Source organism: Sorex araneus, chromosome 1 (assembly GCF_027595985.1).
Source record: "Sorex araneus isolate mSorAra2 chromosome 1, mSorAra2.pri, whole genome shotgun sequence".
Lineage (NCBI taxonomy): Eukaryota > Metazoa > Chordata > Mammalia > Eulipotyphla > Soricidae > Sorex > Sorex araneus.
The window spans coordinates 141,395,263-141,415,052 of NC_073302.1; the positions used below are offsets into that span (position 1 = coordinate 141,395,263).

The 19,790-nt window shown below is 38.8% G+C and overlaps 1 protein-coding gene across 2 annotated transcripts in view; it reads right to left on the bottom strand.

Moving 5' to 3' along the window:
- The window catches only part of ERCC8 (ERCC excision repair 8, CSA ubiquitin ligase complex subunit), a 41,640-nt gene that overhangs the window by 19,372 nt on the left and 2,478 nt on the right, over positions 1 to 19,790 (bottom strand). The window contains exons 2-4 of one of the 2 annotated variants that reach the window (XM_004608463.2): positions 13,654 to 13,749; positions 7,964 to 8,065; positions 5,225 to 5,348 (exon numbers count right to left, since the gene is read on the bottom strand). In XM_004608463.2, coding sequence (XP_004608520.1) covers positions 5,225 to 5,348; positions 7,964 to 8,065; positions 13,654 to 13,749 — 322 coding nt within the window. The remainder of the gene's footprint in view (positions 1 to 5,224; positions 5,349 to 7,963; positions 8,066 to 13,653; positions 13,750 to 19,790) is intronic. The other variant, XM_055123587.1, reaches the window with a different exon arrangement.

The window sequence follows — 19,790 nt, forward strand, 5'->3', positions numbered from 1 at the left end:
CTTTCTCATAGAATTAATTCTACTAGTGGTCAGATGCCATTTAGCAGTAACTGAAATCTTACTCTATCAATTTTATCCACTCGATCCCTAATGGCTTATTCTCATCTGTACTAAGTAATTGTGAAGGTCTTTCATTTTAACAGCAATCCCTTTTCCCAAGTTAAAAAAAAAAAATCACTCTACCTAAATTCCTACTAATTAATCTTTTTTTTCTTCCTTAAATCCATTTTTTAAAAAACTGTTTCCAGTTGCTTTCTTTTTTTGTTTTAGAGGCCATACCTGGCTCTGTACTCAGGGTCACTTCTGGCTCTGTACTCAGGGGCCGGACTTGGCAGTGCTTGGGGGTGTGGGACTTAAATCAGTATCATGGCCACTAGGCAATGCTCAGCAAGCACTTTAATCTGTGTACCATCTCTCCAGTCCTTGTGTTAAATTTCTTACCTCCTATTTATTCCTTTGGTGTTCTGACTAAGATCATTGATGTTCAAAGTGGCTACACCAAACAGATTTTCAATGTAGGTGAAATAGAGGTATCAGAAGATATCATCTGCGACTCACAGCTACAGAATAAAGTCAGTGCCTGTCTTCAGCATTTCAAAGGATAGGATTCTCTAGTTACAGACGATCACAGCATGTGACTTCAAGTTGGAAGGCAGTCCCTGTTTAACATTCCAAAAATTCTAGGGCCCTAAATAATAAAGCTAAATCTACTCTATTTGTATTCTACAAAAGAAACAACAATGACAGCACATCTGTTTAAAACATGCTTCACTGAGCATTTCAAGCCTACTGTTGAGGCCTACTGTTTAGAAAAGATTCCTTTCAAAATATTACTGCTCACTGACAATGCACTTAGTTATCCAAGAGCTCTGATGAAAGTGTTCAGGAGATTAATATTGCTTTCAGACCTTTTAACATAACATCTATTCTGCAACCCATGGACTGAGGAGTAATTTCACTTTCAAGTGTTACTTGAAAATACATTTTGTGAGGCTACTGCTGCCACAGACAACAATTTCATTAGTGGATCTAGGCAAAGTAAATTAAAAGTCATCTGAGAAACATTTTCTATCCCATCAAGGATATTTGAGACGTATGGGAAAAGGTCAAAAGATAAACATTAACAGAAGTTTGAAAGAAGCTGTTTCCTTCCACCTCGCCTTGGATGACTGAGCAGTCCACGATTTCAGTTGAGGAAGTAACTGAAGTTGGATGTGGATGGTGGAAATAAGAGAACTAGAATTAGAAGTTGAGCCTAAAGATGTGACTGTACTATGTAACCGCATGATGAAACTAACAAACAGATGTACAATTGCTTCTTATAGTTGAGCACAGAGAGTGAGTTCTTGAGATCTGAAGCTGAAGCTACTGAAAATGATGAAGGTGCTATGAATATTGTTAAAATAACAAAAACTTTATAATATTGCACACCGTTCTTAAAGCAGAGGTAGGTTTTGAGAGGTTCATAAAAATAAGTTCAATGTCAATCAGGAAAATGCCAATCAAAATGATAAGGATTATCTCCTCCAAACTGTGAGAATGGATCTCATCAAACAGAAGAGGAAAACATTAGTGTGGCTGGGGAGCTAAGAGGATTCTAGAACTGTTACTGAGAGTATAAATTGACAGAGTCATCATGGCAGGCAGTTTGGAAGTTTCTCAGAAAATTAAAAATAGAACTACACTGTCTGACCTCCGGGGATTTCTGGAAAAATGGCAGACCAGACACTGGCAAACAAAGCTCCCGGCTAAAGTACAGTCATAAATTAACTACATGGTCTAGAGAAAGCCTCACCTACTCACAGCCTTGTTTGCTTGAGAGACCATGCATCCACTTATGCAAGGGCACATGATCACAGCACCAGTGGAACCAGAAGGGAGCAATGGCCTGGAGAGGAGACCGCTGGAAAGTACAGTGGCCTCCAGGCACCATTACTGTGGGCACACCTGACCTGGGACGGTCAAGACAACAGAAATGTCAGCCCAATTTTCAATCCTAGATACAGAATATGCTGCTGGCAATTTAGCTCTTGGACAAAATGTAAAATTGGTATTAGTCCTGGTGATCTAGGCTAGCTATGGCTGGTCAGCAGGGTACCTTCCACCCTGCACTGGGAATAACAGCACACAGGAACGGCCTAGAGGTGGAGACTGTTTGCAGACACAGGGGACTAAAGTGGCCACAGAGGCCACTCTGTGAAAGAGCAATGTGGCGCTTTCCCTTTGGGTTGCTCTTTACCCATTCATTCCCCACTAACAATATCATAATCCATAGGTTTTAGATTTTCTGTTTCATCTTCAAGGCCCTTCCCCTCACAGTCACGCACAGAAACAAAGATTTCCAATACTAACACCACAGCGCCATCTGCAGGAGGAAAGGAGGAGCTTTGTGATGAGTAAGAAAATTCTCTGGGCAAAAACCACTTGAAGGAAAAAGGAAAAGAAGAAAAAATATCAAAACCAGAATTGCCAGAGATAAGAAAGATGAGAGGAGTCGCAATAATAAAACATAATGACTCTTGAGAATATCAACTAAACACAGAGAAGCAGCTCTAAGGCATCGAAAAAGAGTTACAGGAGGACAAGACGACAAGGAGCACTTCACCAGATTGAGTGAAGGGATTAGAAAACTTCAGGCACATGCTGGGTAAAAAGAGCAAACTGAAGAAAATCTAGTCTCACATGGAAAGCATAAAGAAAAGACTCGATCACACAGACCAAAGAATATCAGAAACCGAAGCAGTGTTCATAGCAATGATGCCAGGGAAGAGAAGTAAGACTCAAGAAAGAAAATCTAAAGGAAAGAATAGGCTCCACCAAAAAGGGTAAGTATCAAGACTTTTAAAGCAATGCCAGAAGGTGAAGACAGAAATGGCACAATAACCATATTTTCAAAATAATATCCCATAATATCCCAAACCAATCAAAGAGCTAGAGTCACATATGTCCATGATGCTGAGAGAACACTCAAAGTTTTGAATTCAAGTAACCTACTGCAGGATTTTTTTTTTTTTTTAGTTTTGGGGCCACATTACATAGTGCTCAGGGCTTACCCCTGGCTCAGTGTTCAGGGATCACTCTGGCATTACTCAAAGAGGCCAATATGTGGTACCAGAGATTGAACCCAGGATAGCCACATGCAAGACAAGTGCTTTAACCCCTAGCATCACTCTGACTCCAGGTTTTTGTCATAATAATGAAAAAAAGAAAAAATACATGACTTTTTCTCAGCTGCATTCAGTGTATATAAATAACAGAATATATACAACTGATTAATAATGAACACTTAGGTTTAAAAGAAATTTAAAATATAATCACTAAATTATTTGCTATAAAGGACTATCTAATTTCAAACAAAAGGTAAATAATCTTGGGGCCCAAGTGATGGTATGGCAGGTAGCGTGCTTGCCTTGCATGCAGCTAATGCAGGTAAAATTCCTGACATCCCATATGGTCCCCTGAGCTCATCAGGAGTGATCCCTGGGTGCAGGGCCCAGAGTCAGTCCTGAGCAGTGCCAGTGTCACCCTGAAAAAAAAATAAAAACAAAAAAATAAAATAAAAAAGGTAAATAATCTCTCACAACTAAAAGAGATCTTTCAAAATTACTGGGCTAATCATCAGTATCAAAGTTCTAATACTAAAGAACAAGCACATTTATGAAAAAGACTAGTTCACCAGTGACAAATCTATCTACTCATATTTAATTTTTTAATCTGAGTTGATTATGGATAATTTCCCCCATGTGACTCATTCTTATGATGGGCCAAGAAAGTTGTGAGGAGTCAAGACACATACATGGTTGCCCATGGCTGTTGGCTGGGGAGATTGTGGAGATGTTTGTTGGTCAAAGAGTACAGACTTGTAGTTATGAGAAATAAGAGAAGGGAAAAGCAATTTGAAGTAAGAAAACAACACAGTCAAGATGTGATCAAGGCAGACAATAGTCCCCCATTGTCTGCCATGGAGGCAGGGGGAGGATGGGAAAGGGGGAGGTATACCGGGGATATTGGTGGTGGGGAATGTGCACTGGTGGAGGGATAGATGTTTGATTATTGTGTGATTGTAACCCAAACATGAAAGCTTGTAACTATCTCACGGTGATTCAATAAAATGAAAAAAAAAAAAAAAAAGAAGTAGAACCTAGGGTGAGGGGGAAGAGAGTGAGATTATGGAGAACTCAGAATGCCAAAAAGCATCATGAGTGGGGTTGGATATATAGATGGAACTAGTTTATAAGATTAACTCAGGGTAGTACTCACCATGGAAAATGTGAGAAGAAAAGCAATACCGTAAAGCAGTTAGTTCTTAGTAATGACCCATACGTATAGTGATGGGAAGACATAAAAGAGAAAGATAAGAGTCTGAAGGACTAATTGTCAAGATTTAAGGACAATGTGAGGAGCAATTATGTTCAGTTTTGAACACATGGCCTTTAAAAATATGTCAGTAGGTTTAAATAAGAGAGGTTTTGTACGGATGGAGCGATGGTACAGCCAGTCGAATGTTTGCCTTACACGCAACTGATCTGGGTTCAATTCCCAGCATCCCATATGGTTCCCCAAGCACCACCAGGAGTAATTCCTGAGACAGAGCCAGGAGTAGCCCCTGTGCACCGCTGGTGTGACCCAAAAAAGAAAAAAAAAACGAGAGGTTTTGTAGACATGTACTTATATAAATATGGAGTCAGAGTTCAAGGAAAAAGATTAGCACTAGAAATTTAACTAAGTATTACAAGACTATTATCTATCTACCTGTTTCAAATGAAAATATCAGTAACCTTTTCTTTAAAATTTTTTAGATCAACAGGATATAACTTCATTTCTTACCCCCTGCCACTCCCCCCCACCTTAGGACACTATTATAGAAGTTTTCATATAATAAAAATAATAAATATCCAGTGGTTTGAGGTGATTTATAATATGCTACGGCACTATTCCAGGTACTTTACATTGATCAACTCATTTACAATCATTCTATAAGGCATAATCACTACCTCCATTTGTGAGGAAGACACTAAAAGAGCATCATATATTTATTCAAAACCATAAACCTACTGGCAACTTAGTGAGAATAAGAATTTAAGTGATCTAGGTCTCCTTTACCACTACTCTGTTTTCACATCTAACATAAATGTCAATTTGGCAAATTATCACTCTATTATGTCAAAGCATTTTGTTTTCCTTCACTCTATGGAGCAATATGGAACAGTTCCGATGTACTCACTTGTAACGTATTTGTGTCCCACACCTTCAGAGTCTTATCAAATGAGCTTGATGTGAACATGCCGGTGTCATGAGGGTACCACTGCACAGTCTCCACACTGTACTTGTGAACATCAGGATGGCTTCTGTGAAACAGAAATGAATGACCTACATGAGTTTCAAAACTAATATTATTAACAAATTATCAGTTTGAGGTAGATGACTAAGACTATATCATGTGGCTATCTCCTAGCTATCCAGGGAAGGTTCAAGAATATCCAGGCACAAAAGGCACATGAAAAACATGCTCTACATCACTAATCATCAGGGAGATGCAGATCAAAACAACAATGAGATATCATTTCACACCACAGAGACTGGCCCACATCCAAAATAACCAAAGCAACCGGTGTTGGTGCAAATGTGGGGAGAAAGGGACTCTCCTTCACTGCTGGTGGGAATGCCAACTGGTTCAGCCCTTTTGGAAAACAGTATGGACGATTCTCAAAAAATCAGAAATTGATCTCCCATTTGACCCAGCTATTGTTAGAAAAGATGGAAGTCATGAAATTTGCATATAGGTGGATCAACATGGAAAGTATCATGTTAAGTGAAATAAGGCAGGAAGAGAGGGAGAGATATAGAAAGATTGCACTCATCTGTGGAATATAAAGTAACAGAATGGGAGACTAACACCCAAGAACAGTAGAGTTAAGAACCAGGATGTTTACTCCATGGCTTGGAAGCCGGCCTCAATGCTGGGGGGAAAAGGCAGCTCAAATAAAGAAGGGAACACCAAGTAAAGGGTATTTGGAGGACCAGCTCAGGTTGGGAGATGCGAACGAATACAGACTATAGATCGAACACAATGGCCACTCCATGCCTCTAGAGCAAACTACAACACCCAAAAGGAAAGGGAGAACAAAAGGCAGGGTGGGGCTGGGGGGAAAGGTTGGGGGTGGTGGGAGGGACACTGGGATCATTGGTGGTGGAGAATGGGCACTGGTAGAGGGATGGGTACTTGATCATTATATGACTAAAACGCAAGCACAAAAGTTTATAAATCTGTAACTGTACACCACGGTGATTCACTAATTAAAAAAAAAAAAAAGAATATCTAGGTACCTCAAGTTCCAGGCCTCTATAGTTCTATATGGAGGCTGGATATTCTTATAGAGACTTAAAACCGGTTATGGAGACTTAAAACCAGGAAACTTCTGTTTCTGTACTATAGTCTCGAGGGATGAGTCAGATACCCCGACCACCTCAAGGAAGGGACAGAAACTTTTCTTTATAAAGAGAGAAGCTGACTCTGCTTTAGGATTTACTTTTCCCAGATATTTCATCAGTGCAACCACCCTCAGAACTGGTGAGAGTTGCATGGCAACCCACAGCATATTGCTTCTGAGCAAGAAACCTCACTCTGTGATAAAAGGATGTAATGAATCCTGAGAGTTTACCTTCTGAACTGAGTTTGAGTGTGTGTGCTGTGGCAGCAGACCTAGAGACAGTGGCAGAGAGATGCTGGTACTCTGGCCATGGGGGGGACTGTAACCACAGTGTATTCCAAAAACATTAACACTACTATAAATCACGTGGGCTGATGTGATAGCACTGCAGGTAGGGCGTTTGCCTTGCACGCGGCTGACCCAGGTTCGATTCCCCCGCCCCTTTCAGAGAGCCTGGCAAGCTACTTAGAGTATCGTACCCCTACGGCAGAGCCTAGCAAGCTACTCGTGGTGTATTCGATGTGCCAGAAACAGTAACAAGTCTCACAATGGAGACATTACTGGTGCCCGCTTGAGCAAATTGATGAGCAATGGGATGACAGTCATATAGTGATAAATCATAGTACCTAGACGCATAAATTAGTAGATAGTCAGTGGAAATAATCTTGGAAGCTAGATGTAACAAACCAGATTCAAGATTATCATCCTTTGGGGGGGGGGCGAAAATTTGTTTCGATGATGATATTTGCAACAGATTAGTCTGGAATATAAAGGGTAAATATGGGAAAAGCGATTATGGTATGTGTGTGTTGGGGAGAGGGGGTGGGAATTAAATGTAGGGGGAGGTAATGGTGTGTGTGTGTGTGTGTGTGTGTGTGTGTGTAGCCAAACATGAGGATGTCTGTTTCATGAGGGACTACCAATACATTTCTTGTGTCTACCCATTAATCTTCTGTTCTGTCAGTGTCTACTAATGTCAGGTGAAAATCTAATTTGTATTTTTAATCAGTTGAAAGACTCATAATGGATATGACAATGAGATCCTTTTTGTTCAACACTAACCTATTAGTGTTATATACATATATATATATATATATTATAACAAAAGGGACCTGATAAAAACCTCTTAAAATAAAGTCATTTTGAAAACAGATACCAAAGTTGTTTTGGAGAAATCACATGTTAAAAAACAGCTGTACCTGAATTCAAGTTATTTTTCAAAGATTAGCCATTAAAACACATCACTTGAACAACTTGCAGGAGATATTCATATAACTGTAATTTTCATGTTTTACAATTGATGCAAGAGCATATTCAACTGCTAATACACCTTTGAGTTACTTTTTTGGGAGGGTGGGGGGACACACACACACTAGGCAGTGCTCATGGCTTACTTCTGGCTTCTGCACTCAGGAATCATTCCTGGTAGGCTCAGGTGATCATATGTGGTGCTGGGAATTGAACCCAGGTTGGCTGTGTGCCCAACCCATTATACTATTACTCCAGCCTAAAGTTACAGTTTTAATACATACCTGCCAACGGAACACACTGCTTTACATGTGTAATAAGGCTGTCTGCTGGAGTTCTCAAGATCATAAAGTACAATCACACCATCTGAACCACCTGACAACATACTGGATAAAAAAGTTCTCATTAGTTATTTTAATTCACCCAATTACTTCTGATACTGAAAATTATGAATCTGCAAAAAACCCAACTATGCCCTCATAGATAAAGTAAATGTACTAATACGGATTTCAAATTTTTTTGAATGAATATAGATTTATAATTTACTTTCACGATTACAAAAAGGCCATGGAAAAATGACGTAAGCACATATGAAAGTTGAATGTACTAACTGTTACTATGCTAAAAGAAAATGGAATCAGACCAACTAGGACTTATGCTAGCTATCTGAGTCTGGGAAAGTTACTTCATCTTTTTTAAGCTTTTCAAATTTATGAAAAGAGGGAGAGTGTCACCTGGACCAAAGCTGAATAAAAGATAAATGTTATATATAAATATCCTTTACACTGCCTGCTAAAGAATAGGGGATTCATAAATGTCAGACACCGCCTCATTATAATTCAATTCATTCAACTGTGAGCAAACATAGTATTACAACCTTATCTATTATTACATCTGTGAACAAACAGTTATTATTCCTGTCTTCCCTTAATTAACAATATAGTAGGAAAAGAGATTTGGATTTATGTACCACTATGAAATATTGCTATTGACTAGTATTATTGCTCATCATCAATCTTTATGCTGCTGACCTTCATTTGTTTGGCGCTTTTATTTTTCTGTTACATTCCTAAAGAAGCGCTAATAAGAACATATTCCTTGAATTTCTTGTATGTTGTTGACAATTTGTCCTTTTGTATCTGGATATAAATATGATTGAATATAAAATCCTTGGTGTACATTTCATTTCCTTGATCATCTTAGATAAAAAAACAAAGAAACAAACAAAAAAACCACTTCATTTACTTGGGCATAAAGCCCCAAATCAAAGCCTGACTGATGTGATTTTCCTTTATCTATATCTAAGTTCAGAACAAATTTATCCTAACAAAATTTTCTTGGATTACAGTTTTGATGGACTGGAGGGATAGCACAGTGGGTAGCGTGTTTGCCTTGCACGCGGCCAACTGGGTTCAATTTCTCCGCCCCTCTCAAAGAGCCCGGCAAGCGACCGAGAGTATCTCACCTGCATGGCAGAGCCTGGCAAGCTACCTGTGGCGTATTCAATACGCCAAAAACAGTAACAACAAGTCTCACAATGGAGACATTACTGGTGCCCGCTCAAGCAAATCGATGAACAATGGGACGACAGTGCTACAGTTTTGATACCTGTTCTGCTTTCTTCTTTGGGGTTTTGTCTCTAGATCTTCTATGACATCAATGCTTGATCTCAGCCTATGTTCTACATAGGCCCTATCTTGAATTCTTTTTCTTTCTCCAGTTCTTTAAAAAACTTTCCCCTACTGTTCCTTTTGTTGTTACAATGAGCATGGGTTACAGGCTTGTTTGCTATTCCAGGGATAACACAGCTGAGTGTACACACCTCTACTGTGGCTGCACACATTGGTTGTGGTACTCATGCACAATTAGGCTGCAATGATTGCTGAGTGCTGCACTCTTGTACATATGTGGTTGTGAGTCACCAGTGACCACACTTTGTAGTGGAACCAGGAATCCCAAATGGCAGGGCACCAGGATTACTCTCATGATGTGGGGTGGTGCCAGGGATTAAATTCATGACCTCATATCAGCAAGGTAGACATTCCATCATCATTTAAGCCTCCAATTGATCTTTTTTGTTTTTTTAACTCCATACTCTGTGGTGCTCCAGGGATTGAACCCTGGGCTCCTGCAAGCAAACCATACACTCTCACTTTCAATGACTTCCCCGGCACTCTCCATTATTTTTCTATTGTAAACATTTTCCTCCTACACACCATCTCTAAAAAAATTGCATTTTTTATTTATTTGCATGTTTGCTTATTCTTTAGCTTTCATTTCTATATTTTGTTTTGGTTTGGGGGCCATAGTCAGTGGTCCTCAGAGGAATTACTCCTGGCTCTGCACTCAGAGATCACTTTTACTGGAGATCATGGGACCACAGGCAATGTTGGGGATTGAACATGGGTCAGTCATGTGCAGAGCAAGTGCCTCACCCACTGTACTATCTCTCTGGTCTTATGTTTGTGGGGAGAGAGACCCACACCAGGCAGCGCTCAGGGCTTACTTCTGTGCTCAGGGGTCACTCTTGGGGGCACTTGGGGTGAACCATTTGGAATGCCAAGGATCAAAGCTGGGTCAGCTGAGTGCAAGGCAAGAACCCTACCTGCTGTACTATCGCTCTGGCCCCCTCTGGCGTTTTTGCCTTCATTTCTGAAAAACTTTTATTTTTAATTCTTTCTTAGTTTTATAATCTCATTTCTCAGATTTTCTAATTTCAATTTGTTAATTTCACATAACATTATCTTTTAAAAATGACTTTTAGAGTTTTTTAATATTAGGTGAAAATTCTCATCTAGTCTGTAACCATATTTTTTGGACATAACTTTATTAACTATAGTGTTGTTACTTTACTGTGTTCTTATAATTTGTATAAACATTGATCTTTTATTCTTTTGCTTATTTTTATACAAAAATCATTTCCTTGGGTTACAAAGATAGCCCAAAACGCTGGATCTCATGCTTTCTATGCAGGAGGCCCAGGTTTGATCCTTGGCACCATAAGGTGAATTGAGCACTGCTAGAAGCAGTCTCTGAGCACTGCTTGGTGTGGTCCCCAAACCAAACTAAAATAATTTTCTTAAAACTCTGAATAGGAGTGGACAAGAGTGACAGTACAGCAGGTAGGGTGCTTGCCTTGCATGTGTCAGAGCTGGGTTCAATCCCTGGCACCCCATATGGTCCCCCAATCCCATTCAGGAGTGACCGCCGAGTACTGAGCCAGGAGAAAGCCCTGAGCACCACCCAGTGTGGCAAAACAATCAAACAAAACCAAACTTTAAGAGAAGAGGTTTGTTTCAGGACTTTTTTTGGAGGGTGTTCAGGACTCTGGGATTACTCCTGGTCAAGCTTGAGGAGCCATACAATGCTGCAGATTGATCCCAGTCCTGCATGCAAAACATGCAAACAGCTCATTGAACTCTATCCAGTATTTGGTTTAAAATATTTTAAATGTGTTAAAAAAATATTTTAAATGTGTTCAAAATGTGGCAGTTTACCATTTCCTGTTGTGTTTTGTTTTTCTCTCGTTATCAATGTTTTTCTTGTTTGGTGGGGAAGGGCACCCACACTGGGTGGTACTCAAGGTTTACGCCTCGCTCTGCTCTCATAGATCACTCCTGGAGGGCTTGGAGGAACATATGCTGTGCTGGGGATCAAACCTGGGTTGACTGCATGCAAGGCAATCGTCCCATCACTGTACCCTAGCTCTAGTCCCTCAAACCTTTCCTGGAGCATCTAGTTTCTGTGGTAGCTAGACACTTCTTTAGCCTATCATTTGAACATATAGAATAGAATAGAATAGATTCTGTTCCAAGCAGTTGCTCCTTGCCCTACTCCCCTGCAGTGGGCCTTGAGTTGATTAGCTGAGGAGATTACAGACCCCAACAGCTTTCATCCTGTAGGTTCTGTTGTGAATTCTACTACAGTGGCATTCTTCAGCCTTCTTAGACTAGTGAACTGGCACCTCTCCTGCACGCTTCAGAGTGATATGCAAGTGTAATTTGTGAACTTGTGCAGAAAATTTTTTTGGAGGGTCACACCCAGTGGTGCTTGGGGGACTACAAAATAGCAGGGGGATGGAACTGAGGGTTGCCTAACACAAAGGATGCACCCTTTGAACCATCTCTTAGTCCCCGGAAAAGTTCTTTAAATAAATGCCTATTTTGGCAATAAATCCCTCTTTATTAGATTTCTGTAGTCTAGACTCCACTCTAGCTTTCAGTGTTATTATCACAGACCCCACAGTGATAGATATTAAATATTTTGAGAAACTTGTATCTGAACAAAATAAAATCAATACTTAATTTTCTATTACATACACATTTTGCTTTTCATTTCTCCTTGTTGCTATAAATGTTTGGTGCAAAATACAAATCTTAGCTAAGAATGAAACAGTTGCAAATTTTTTGTCATGCAGTAACTGGGAAAGAAAGCCACTATAGTGAATCTTGACTTTTCTCTAAACTCTCTTTAAACAAGTTTCAGCCTATAATTGTCAATAAATACTTCATACATGTATAATTTCTAATTTCTCACATTTCCAAATGACCCTCCTGAGAGTGCACTAGAGACATATATTTTATAAAATTAATGGCAATATAAATGGTTAATTGGAATATTAAATAATTTTTCCACGAGAAACAAAGACCAAAAGAAACAGAGCTCTCCCTTGTTGCTCATGTTCATATTACTTAATTTTATTAGTGTCCTCTTGCAGTGCTGCGAATCCAGTCTCACACGTGCAAGGTAAGTGCTCTATTACTGAGCTAAAATCTTTCATGCCTGCATTATTTTATAAATAAAGGCTCCATGGCTATGCTGACTAGGACTATTATATAAAAGATTAGAAAATGTCAAAAAAGGAAAAGAATTATCCTAGTCATTTTTAAGTGCTGAAATGAGAATTTTATCACCAACTGTTTCTCTTATACTAGTAAATGAGACCATATACTAGATGATGAAAAGCAGAAAATAAAAAGTGGAAATTTGAAGGAGGAGATACGAGGGCAGGGCTTGCCTTGCAAGCAGCTGACCTGGGTTCAATCCCTAGCACCACTTATGGTCCCCTGATCCAAGAGTAATCCCTGAGCACAGAACCAAGAGAATACCTGAGCACTGAAAGGTGTAGCCCCAAAACAAAGATCAAACAAACAAAGAGAGATTCTTTAAATTTTTCCTGATTCATTTTAATGTAAATACTAAGGAAAAAAAAAGAATCTCATTATAATATGAAAATTCCGGACGAATACTAAATATAACCTCACAAGACAAAGTTTAAAATTGTTCCTATATTTGTTTTCATTATAAAACCATGTGAAGGTTTTGAACTTTCTCTCAGAAATAACATGAGGTCAAAATGAGTTCTAAAGGGAGAGCATATTCAGATTTTTCAAAGTATTCACTTTTGAGTGGAGAATTGAGGAAAGGGGTAAAAGTAAAGGGACTGCTTTTGGTTAATAGCAGTGATGGTTATTACTTATGATATAGCAGGTTCTATGACAATCATGGTATGCACATTATCTCAATTAACATTCATAACAAACTTATCAGTTAGCTATCACTGTTCACATTTATAGCCAAGGTAACAGAGGACTAGAATGGCTAGACAAACTGCTAAAGGTCACAAGCTGATAAATGGTAATAAAGTCAGGAGGAAGTTAAATATAAATATGATTTGTTTCAAACTAATTCTCCAAAGTACATTTTTGGTTGCTGTATTTGGCTACACTCTGGGCTTCAGACTAGCAACTAATCTTCAAAGCATTTAAAAGTTATCTAAATGAAAAAGAATTTCAGTACTTATTAATTTGACAATGACTATAGCTTTATTTGAAATCCATATTAAATAAGACCTGATTAAACATGCAACAGCTTAATTCTACTTTTAGAAACTTACATACCTAATCCCAAAATCAAGATTTTACCGCATGTCAGGCAGAAAGGAAAATGGGGGTTATAAACATCATAAACTTACTATCTCCCCTCAACAGGCTCAATATCAAGGGTGTTGACTCCGCTGCTATGGATCCTTTCAACATCTCGGTCTTTGTTTAACTCCAGGCCCAAAACCCTTTAAGAAATTTTAAAAATAAAGGGGAGAAAAGTAAAGATAAAGCTAAATAAAGTAATTTCATATTTACAAATCCATATTTTATCAAGATTAATATATAGTGCTAGAATTGCAAGTTATGATTAATATTCTTTCTACCACATATCCAAAGATTTTTAGAAATCCTGTAGAAAACCAAATATATCGACAGTGGGCCAGAGAGATATTCCAGTAGTTAAGGTACTTACCTTGCTTGAGGGCAAGCTGGGTTGGATTCCCCATACCCCATAAGGTTTCCTGAGCCCCAACAAGGAGAGATCCCTGATTGTAGAGCCAGGATTAAGCCCTGAGCAATAGAAGGTATGGCCCAAAATGCAAACAAAATAATAACAATTATAATTAAATGTAACAATAATTACATTTAAATGCCTTCTCTCTCTCTCTCTCTTTCTCTCTCTCTCTCTTTGGCTTTTTGGGTCACACCTGGCGATACACAGAGGTTACTCCTGGCTCTACACTCAGGAATTACTCCTGGCGGTGCTCAGGGGACCTTATGGGATGCTGGGAATCGAACCTGGAGAACCTGGGATGGCCGCATGCAAGGCAAACGCATTTCCTGCTGTGCTATTGCTCCAGCCCTTAAATGCCTTCTCTTGAAGCATTATTTAAAATTATTTAAAAAGTGTATTTTATTTGCATTAGAATATTTAGAGAGGCTTGTTCTTCAAGCCAATGTTCTCCCTTCCACACTGTCTAGTTGTCTGCCGCAATATATCTGTTTTATTCTTTTCACTCTGGAGAAACCTGTATTCTCAAACATGTATTTTTTTTTCTCCTCTAACTTAGGTTTCTAAGTAAGTTTCATTCAATAAAAATTTGTGGCTGGAGTGGCCGACCTGGGTTCAGTTCCCAGCATCCCAATATAGTCCCCTGAGCATAGCCAGGAGTAACCCCTGTGCATCACCAGGTGTGACCCAAAAACCAAAAAAAAAAATTATCTTGTTTTACACACAAACACACACACACACAAAGATACTACTCAGACTAAAATTTTCAGGAAGTTAATGCTAGAAGTTTAAAGTTAACTGAGGACACCTAGTGGACAAAATCATAAGCTTCTCACTCTCATCCAACGTGGGTTGGACTATAAATATATACTATATCTATACAGTATATAGAAAGTATATATCGCTGTATCCCGTTGCTCATCGACTTGCTCCAGTGGGCACCAGTAACATCTCCATTGTGATACTTGTTACTAATTCTGGCAGATCGAATATGCCACGGGTAGCTTGCCAGGCTCTTCGAGAGGGCCAGAGGAATCGAACCCGGGTTGGCCGAGTGCAAGGCAAATGCCCTACCAGCTGTGGTATCACTCCAGCCCCTAAAGGAGTGTCCTTAAGAGTTACAGTAGATTTATCCAAGGAAACTCTCTGGGACCAAAGGCAGTGATAGGATATAAAGAAAAACTCAATGAAATGAACGTGTTACCCAGAATACTTTATCCTGATAGATTCTCATTTAGATTTGAAGGAACAATACATGACTTCACAGAGAAACAATAACTCAGGAACTTCACAGACTCTAAACCACATCTACAAGAACTAAAAAGCTACTTTAAGACAGGATGTGTCCTACAAACATGCCAAATTCCTGAAAAAAGATGTCACAGAACTTCATGACCCGAAATCTCCAGTGTCAATGGGCTTAATGCACCAATTAAGAGACACAGTGTGGTAGGTTGTATTAGAAAACTGAACCCAATTTTTTTCTGCTGCCTTCAAAAAACACATTTGAATAATCAGAGCAAACAAAGACTTCAAGTCAAAGATTAGAAGACTATTCTTCAAGCAAACAACTCCGTCAAAGAGGCCAGGATGGTCATACTAGTATTAGACAACATAAACTTCAGGGGGAAGAAGGTTTTAAGAGACAGCAAAGGTCACTTCTTCATGATCAAGGGATCTGCACACCAGGAAGAATCCTAAATGTATATGAACCTAATGAGGGGACCAGCAAAATACTTAAAATAACATGCCAATAGACTTGAAGAAAGACACTGATTGCAATACAGTAGAAGCTGGAACCTCCAACACCACTTTGTCACCTCTCAACAGAGGAACTAGACTCAGTTAGGTTAGCTCAGTTAGCTCAGGAAATATTTGCTTTGAAGGAAGAAACGGAAGACAAGGGTTTTTTTTGTGTGTATACATATATATACATATACGTATATATATATACACATACATATATATATATCTGAGATAGACTACATGTTAGGATACAAAACATACCACCACAAAGTCAAGAGCATAGAAATCATATCAACTATCTTCTCAGACCAGAATGCACTGAAAGTAGAGGTTAATCACAGACAGTAAAGAAGAAACAACTCAAACTAATGGCAACAAATGAGAATGAGGACACGACCTACCAGAATTTGCGGCATACAGCAAAGGTGGTTTTTAAGAGAGAAGTTCACAGTCTTGCAAGCATTCATCAGAAAGAGAGAAAGGATCCGCATAAGTAACTTTATTGCACAACTTAAACTGGAATCAACCAACAAAAGCAGGCAGGAGAAAGGAAATAATAAAACTTGGAGCAGAAGTTAATGAACTGGAATTCAAAAGATCAATGAAACTAAGAGCTGGCTCCTTGAAAAAATAAACAAGAATGATAGTCTTTGTAAGCAAGACTCAAAAAGTGAGAGAGAGAGAGAGAGGTGAGAGAGAGAGAGAGAGAGAGAGAGAGAGAGAGAGAGAGAGAGAGAGAGAGAATGCTAATAAACTGAATCTGAATCAGAAATGAAAGAGGGGACATCACAAGAGACACCACAGAAATTCAAAGGATCATCAGAGATTACCTTGAGAATCTTTATGCCAGAAAACAAGAGAACCTAGAAGAAAGAGATAAATTCCTGGACTCATATAACCTCCCAAGGATGAATCAAGATGATCAGGAATACCTGAACAGACACATCACTATCAAGGAAACTGAAATGGTAATCAAAGTCTTCCCAAATACAGAAGTCCAGGGCCAGATGGATTTACTAGTGAATTCTTTCAAACCTTTAAAGAGGATCTACCCTTTTCAGGCTTTTCCAGGAAATTGAAGAAAGAGAAACACTCCCGAATAGTTTCTTCCCTCCCTCAGTCCCTCCCTCCCTCACTGTGAGGTACACATACATACTTACAAACTTTCGTTTTTGCGTTTCATTCATACAATGATCGAGTACCCATCCCTTCATCAGTGCCCATTCTCCACCACCAATGATCCCAGTATCCCTCCCAAACAGTTTCTATGAAGCAATAATCACCCCAATAACAAAAGTCAAAAAGAAACACCATCGGAAAATAGAATTATAGGCCAATATCCTTGATGAACACAGATGGAAAGATCCTCAACAAAGTACTAGCAAACAGAATCCAACAATTCATCAGAAAGATCGTGCATCAGTTGGTGTACAAGTCTTCAGCACTTGGGTGGTGATGAAGGTAGAGAAACTTTATATATTAAAACCATGAAAGTTAATGTTATTGTAACCATGTCACCTAAGCTACAATTAAGAAAAGTTTGGGGATATTAGAAATAAAGGAAAACAAACAGAAATGACATACAGCTAGAAAAATATAACAAATTATTATTAAAACATATGTGACCAGAGCTGAATTCCCTCTTGCTATTCCATATAAAGCTGCTATGTGCAAAAATGGGATAACTCCAAACTGAATACAGCTCAATGTTCATTTAGGAGTGAACAAAAACAAGCAAAACAAAAATAAACAAAAAAGTGATTGATAATGGAGAAATTTCAAAACAATTATGGTAGGTGAAATAAGTCAAGCGAACATAACTTCATTTACATAAAATTTCAAAATATCCAAATTAATCGATATTGACAGAAAGCAGATAAAGTGGTTTCCTGAAGTAGTAGTGTAGAGAGCCAAGTCATGGCGATATTGGGAGGGTTCTGTATAGTTATCTTGGTTATGGTGATAATTTTGTAAGTGTATTTCTGGACTGGAGCGATGGTACAGCGGGCAGGGCTCTTGTCTTGCACATGGCCAACCCGGGTTCTATTTCAGGTATCCCATCTGGTCCTTGAGTCTACCAAGAATCATCCCTGAGCAAAGAGTCAGGAGTAAGCCCTGAGTACCAATGGTGTGGACCAAAACAGAAACAAAAAATAAAAATAAATGCACTTCTCAGTCAAAACTCATCAAAATATCACTCTAATGGACAGTTTTTCTATGTTTGTCAATTAAACGTTAATAAAGTTATTAAAAATAAGTTGGGGGGAGTGAATTCTAAACATAGAATTTCAGTGTTGATGCCTTTGTTCTTAACACTGACAAAAAAAGAACCAGGTGCAAATTATAGGAGGCATGGTTGACTAAAAAATGGGTGTGAGCTGTTTGGTTATACAAAACATCACCTATTAAGGGTCACCTATAAAAAAGAGGTACCACCTTAAACATTTTAACTTAAATATATAAGCATGCCTTATTTTGGACAGTCATGTACATGACTTTCAGTAACTACCGATTAAATCATCTAAGAGCTTTGACAACATGGTTTAAATTTCAGTTACTGTGTAATAGCATCAGGCACAAAGCTCTTCAGTCTATAAATCACTATGAAAATATCATGCACACCATAGTTAGTGACCCATTTACATGTCTCCTTTCAAAGCTTTGAGGGGATTGGTTACTGTGCACTTGATATTCAGCTCACAGTCTGCAAAGTGTGTAATTTTGTTTCCTCAGTGTCCCCAAGATAAATCCACAAGAAATTTTACATAAATGGATAACTCAGAAGGGAATTAGCTAGTAAAATTAAAGTGCACCTGAGAAATAAATTCATATGCTGAAAGTAAAACTCAAATTGAATGCAAACAGAATTATAAAGAAATAGCTAACTCTGGGAATGCTGTCAGCGCTGCCTTTGAGAAACTCTATATATGCATGCAGAGAAAGGCAATGAAGGAGAACTAATTGATATACATGAGAAGTGTTGTGATAAAAAGGCTAAGGATGTCCCAGAAGAAAGGAATTTAGCAAATAACTGAACATTAGAGGATTTCTCAGATATGTTACTTGACATTGAAAATCTAAAAGATAAATGTTGGAATCTGAACCAAATTTCTAAAGCATTATAATTAGTCAAGGTGTAGAAAAGATGCTCGACTTGTAAATTGTACACTGAGAAGTACTTGATCTGCATTTGATACATAATTTTTCTTTTACCAAGAAATAACTTTGCTCTCATTGTTTTACATCACAGTGTATGAAATAAATATGAGCATTACTATCTTCCTTTGATTTATTCCTGCCCTTCCCCTGCAGATACTGCTGCAATGACCTATGTAACATTCATGCTTGGTCGTGCTTGCACATTTGGCTGTGGTGTTCCTCTGGGGCACAAACTTGGCTGTGGTGCTCTTTGGGAGTTGTATTCCTGGACACAGTGCTCACACACATTTTTGCTATAGTGCTAAGTGGAGTCACATCCTTTTAGTTGAGACACTTGCATGTACCTGGTTGTGGTACTGCTAGAAATTCCTTGTGGGGTGGAGAGCGCAGATGGCAGAGTTGCCAAGCACAAATACCAAAGCTGCCAGGATCGTGCAACACCAAGGATCAAAATCCTGCTTGTAAAGGAAAGTCTTTGGTCATTGAGTTATCTCCTGGTCCATTTTCCATTTCCCTACACATTTATAATGGGTATATGAGTTTTTAAAGCGTCTGACCAAAAAAAAGTTAATGATTACTGATCCATTGCAATTTTCCTTTCTCCAATTTCTCTTTTTTTTTGCTTTAACTATTTCAAAGTAGTCTATTCAAGGTCTGGGAAATGGCTGAGTGGTAGAGTGAATACTTCACATATGTAAGGTCCTGGGATTAATCCTTGTCACTGCACACAAAGGGTGTGTATGTGTGTGTGTGTGTGTGTGTGTGTGTGTGTTATTCTGGGAAGATGCTCAAAGGACTGGAATACATGCTTTCAGCACAGGAGCCCCAGGTTTGATCCTAGGGACATGCCTCCTGAACAATGCCAGGAGG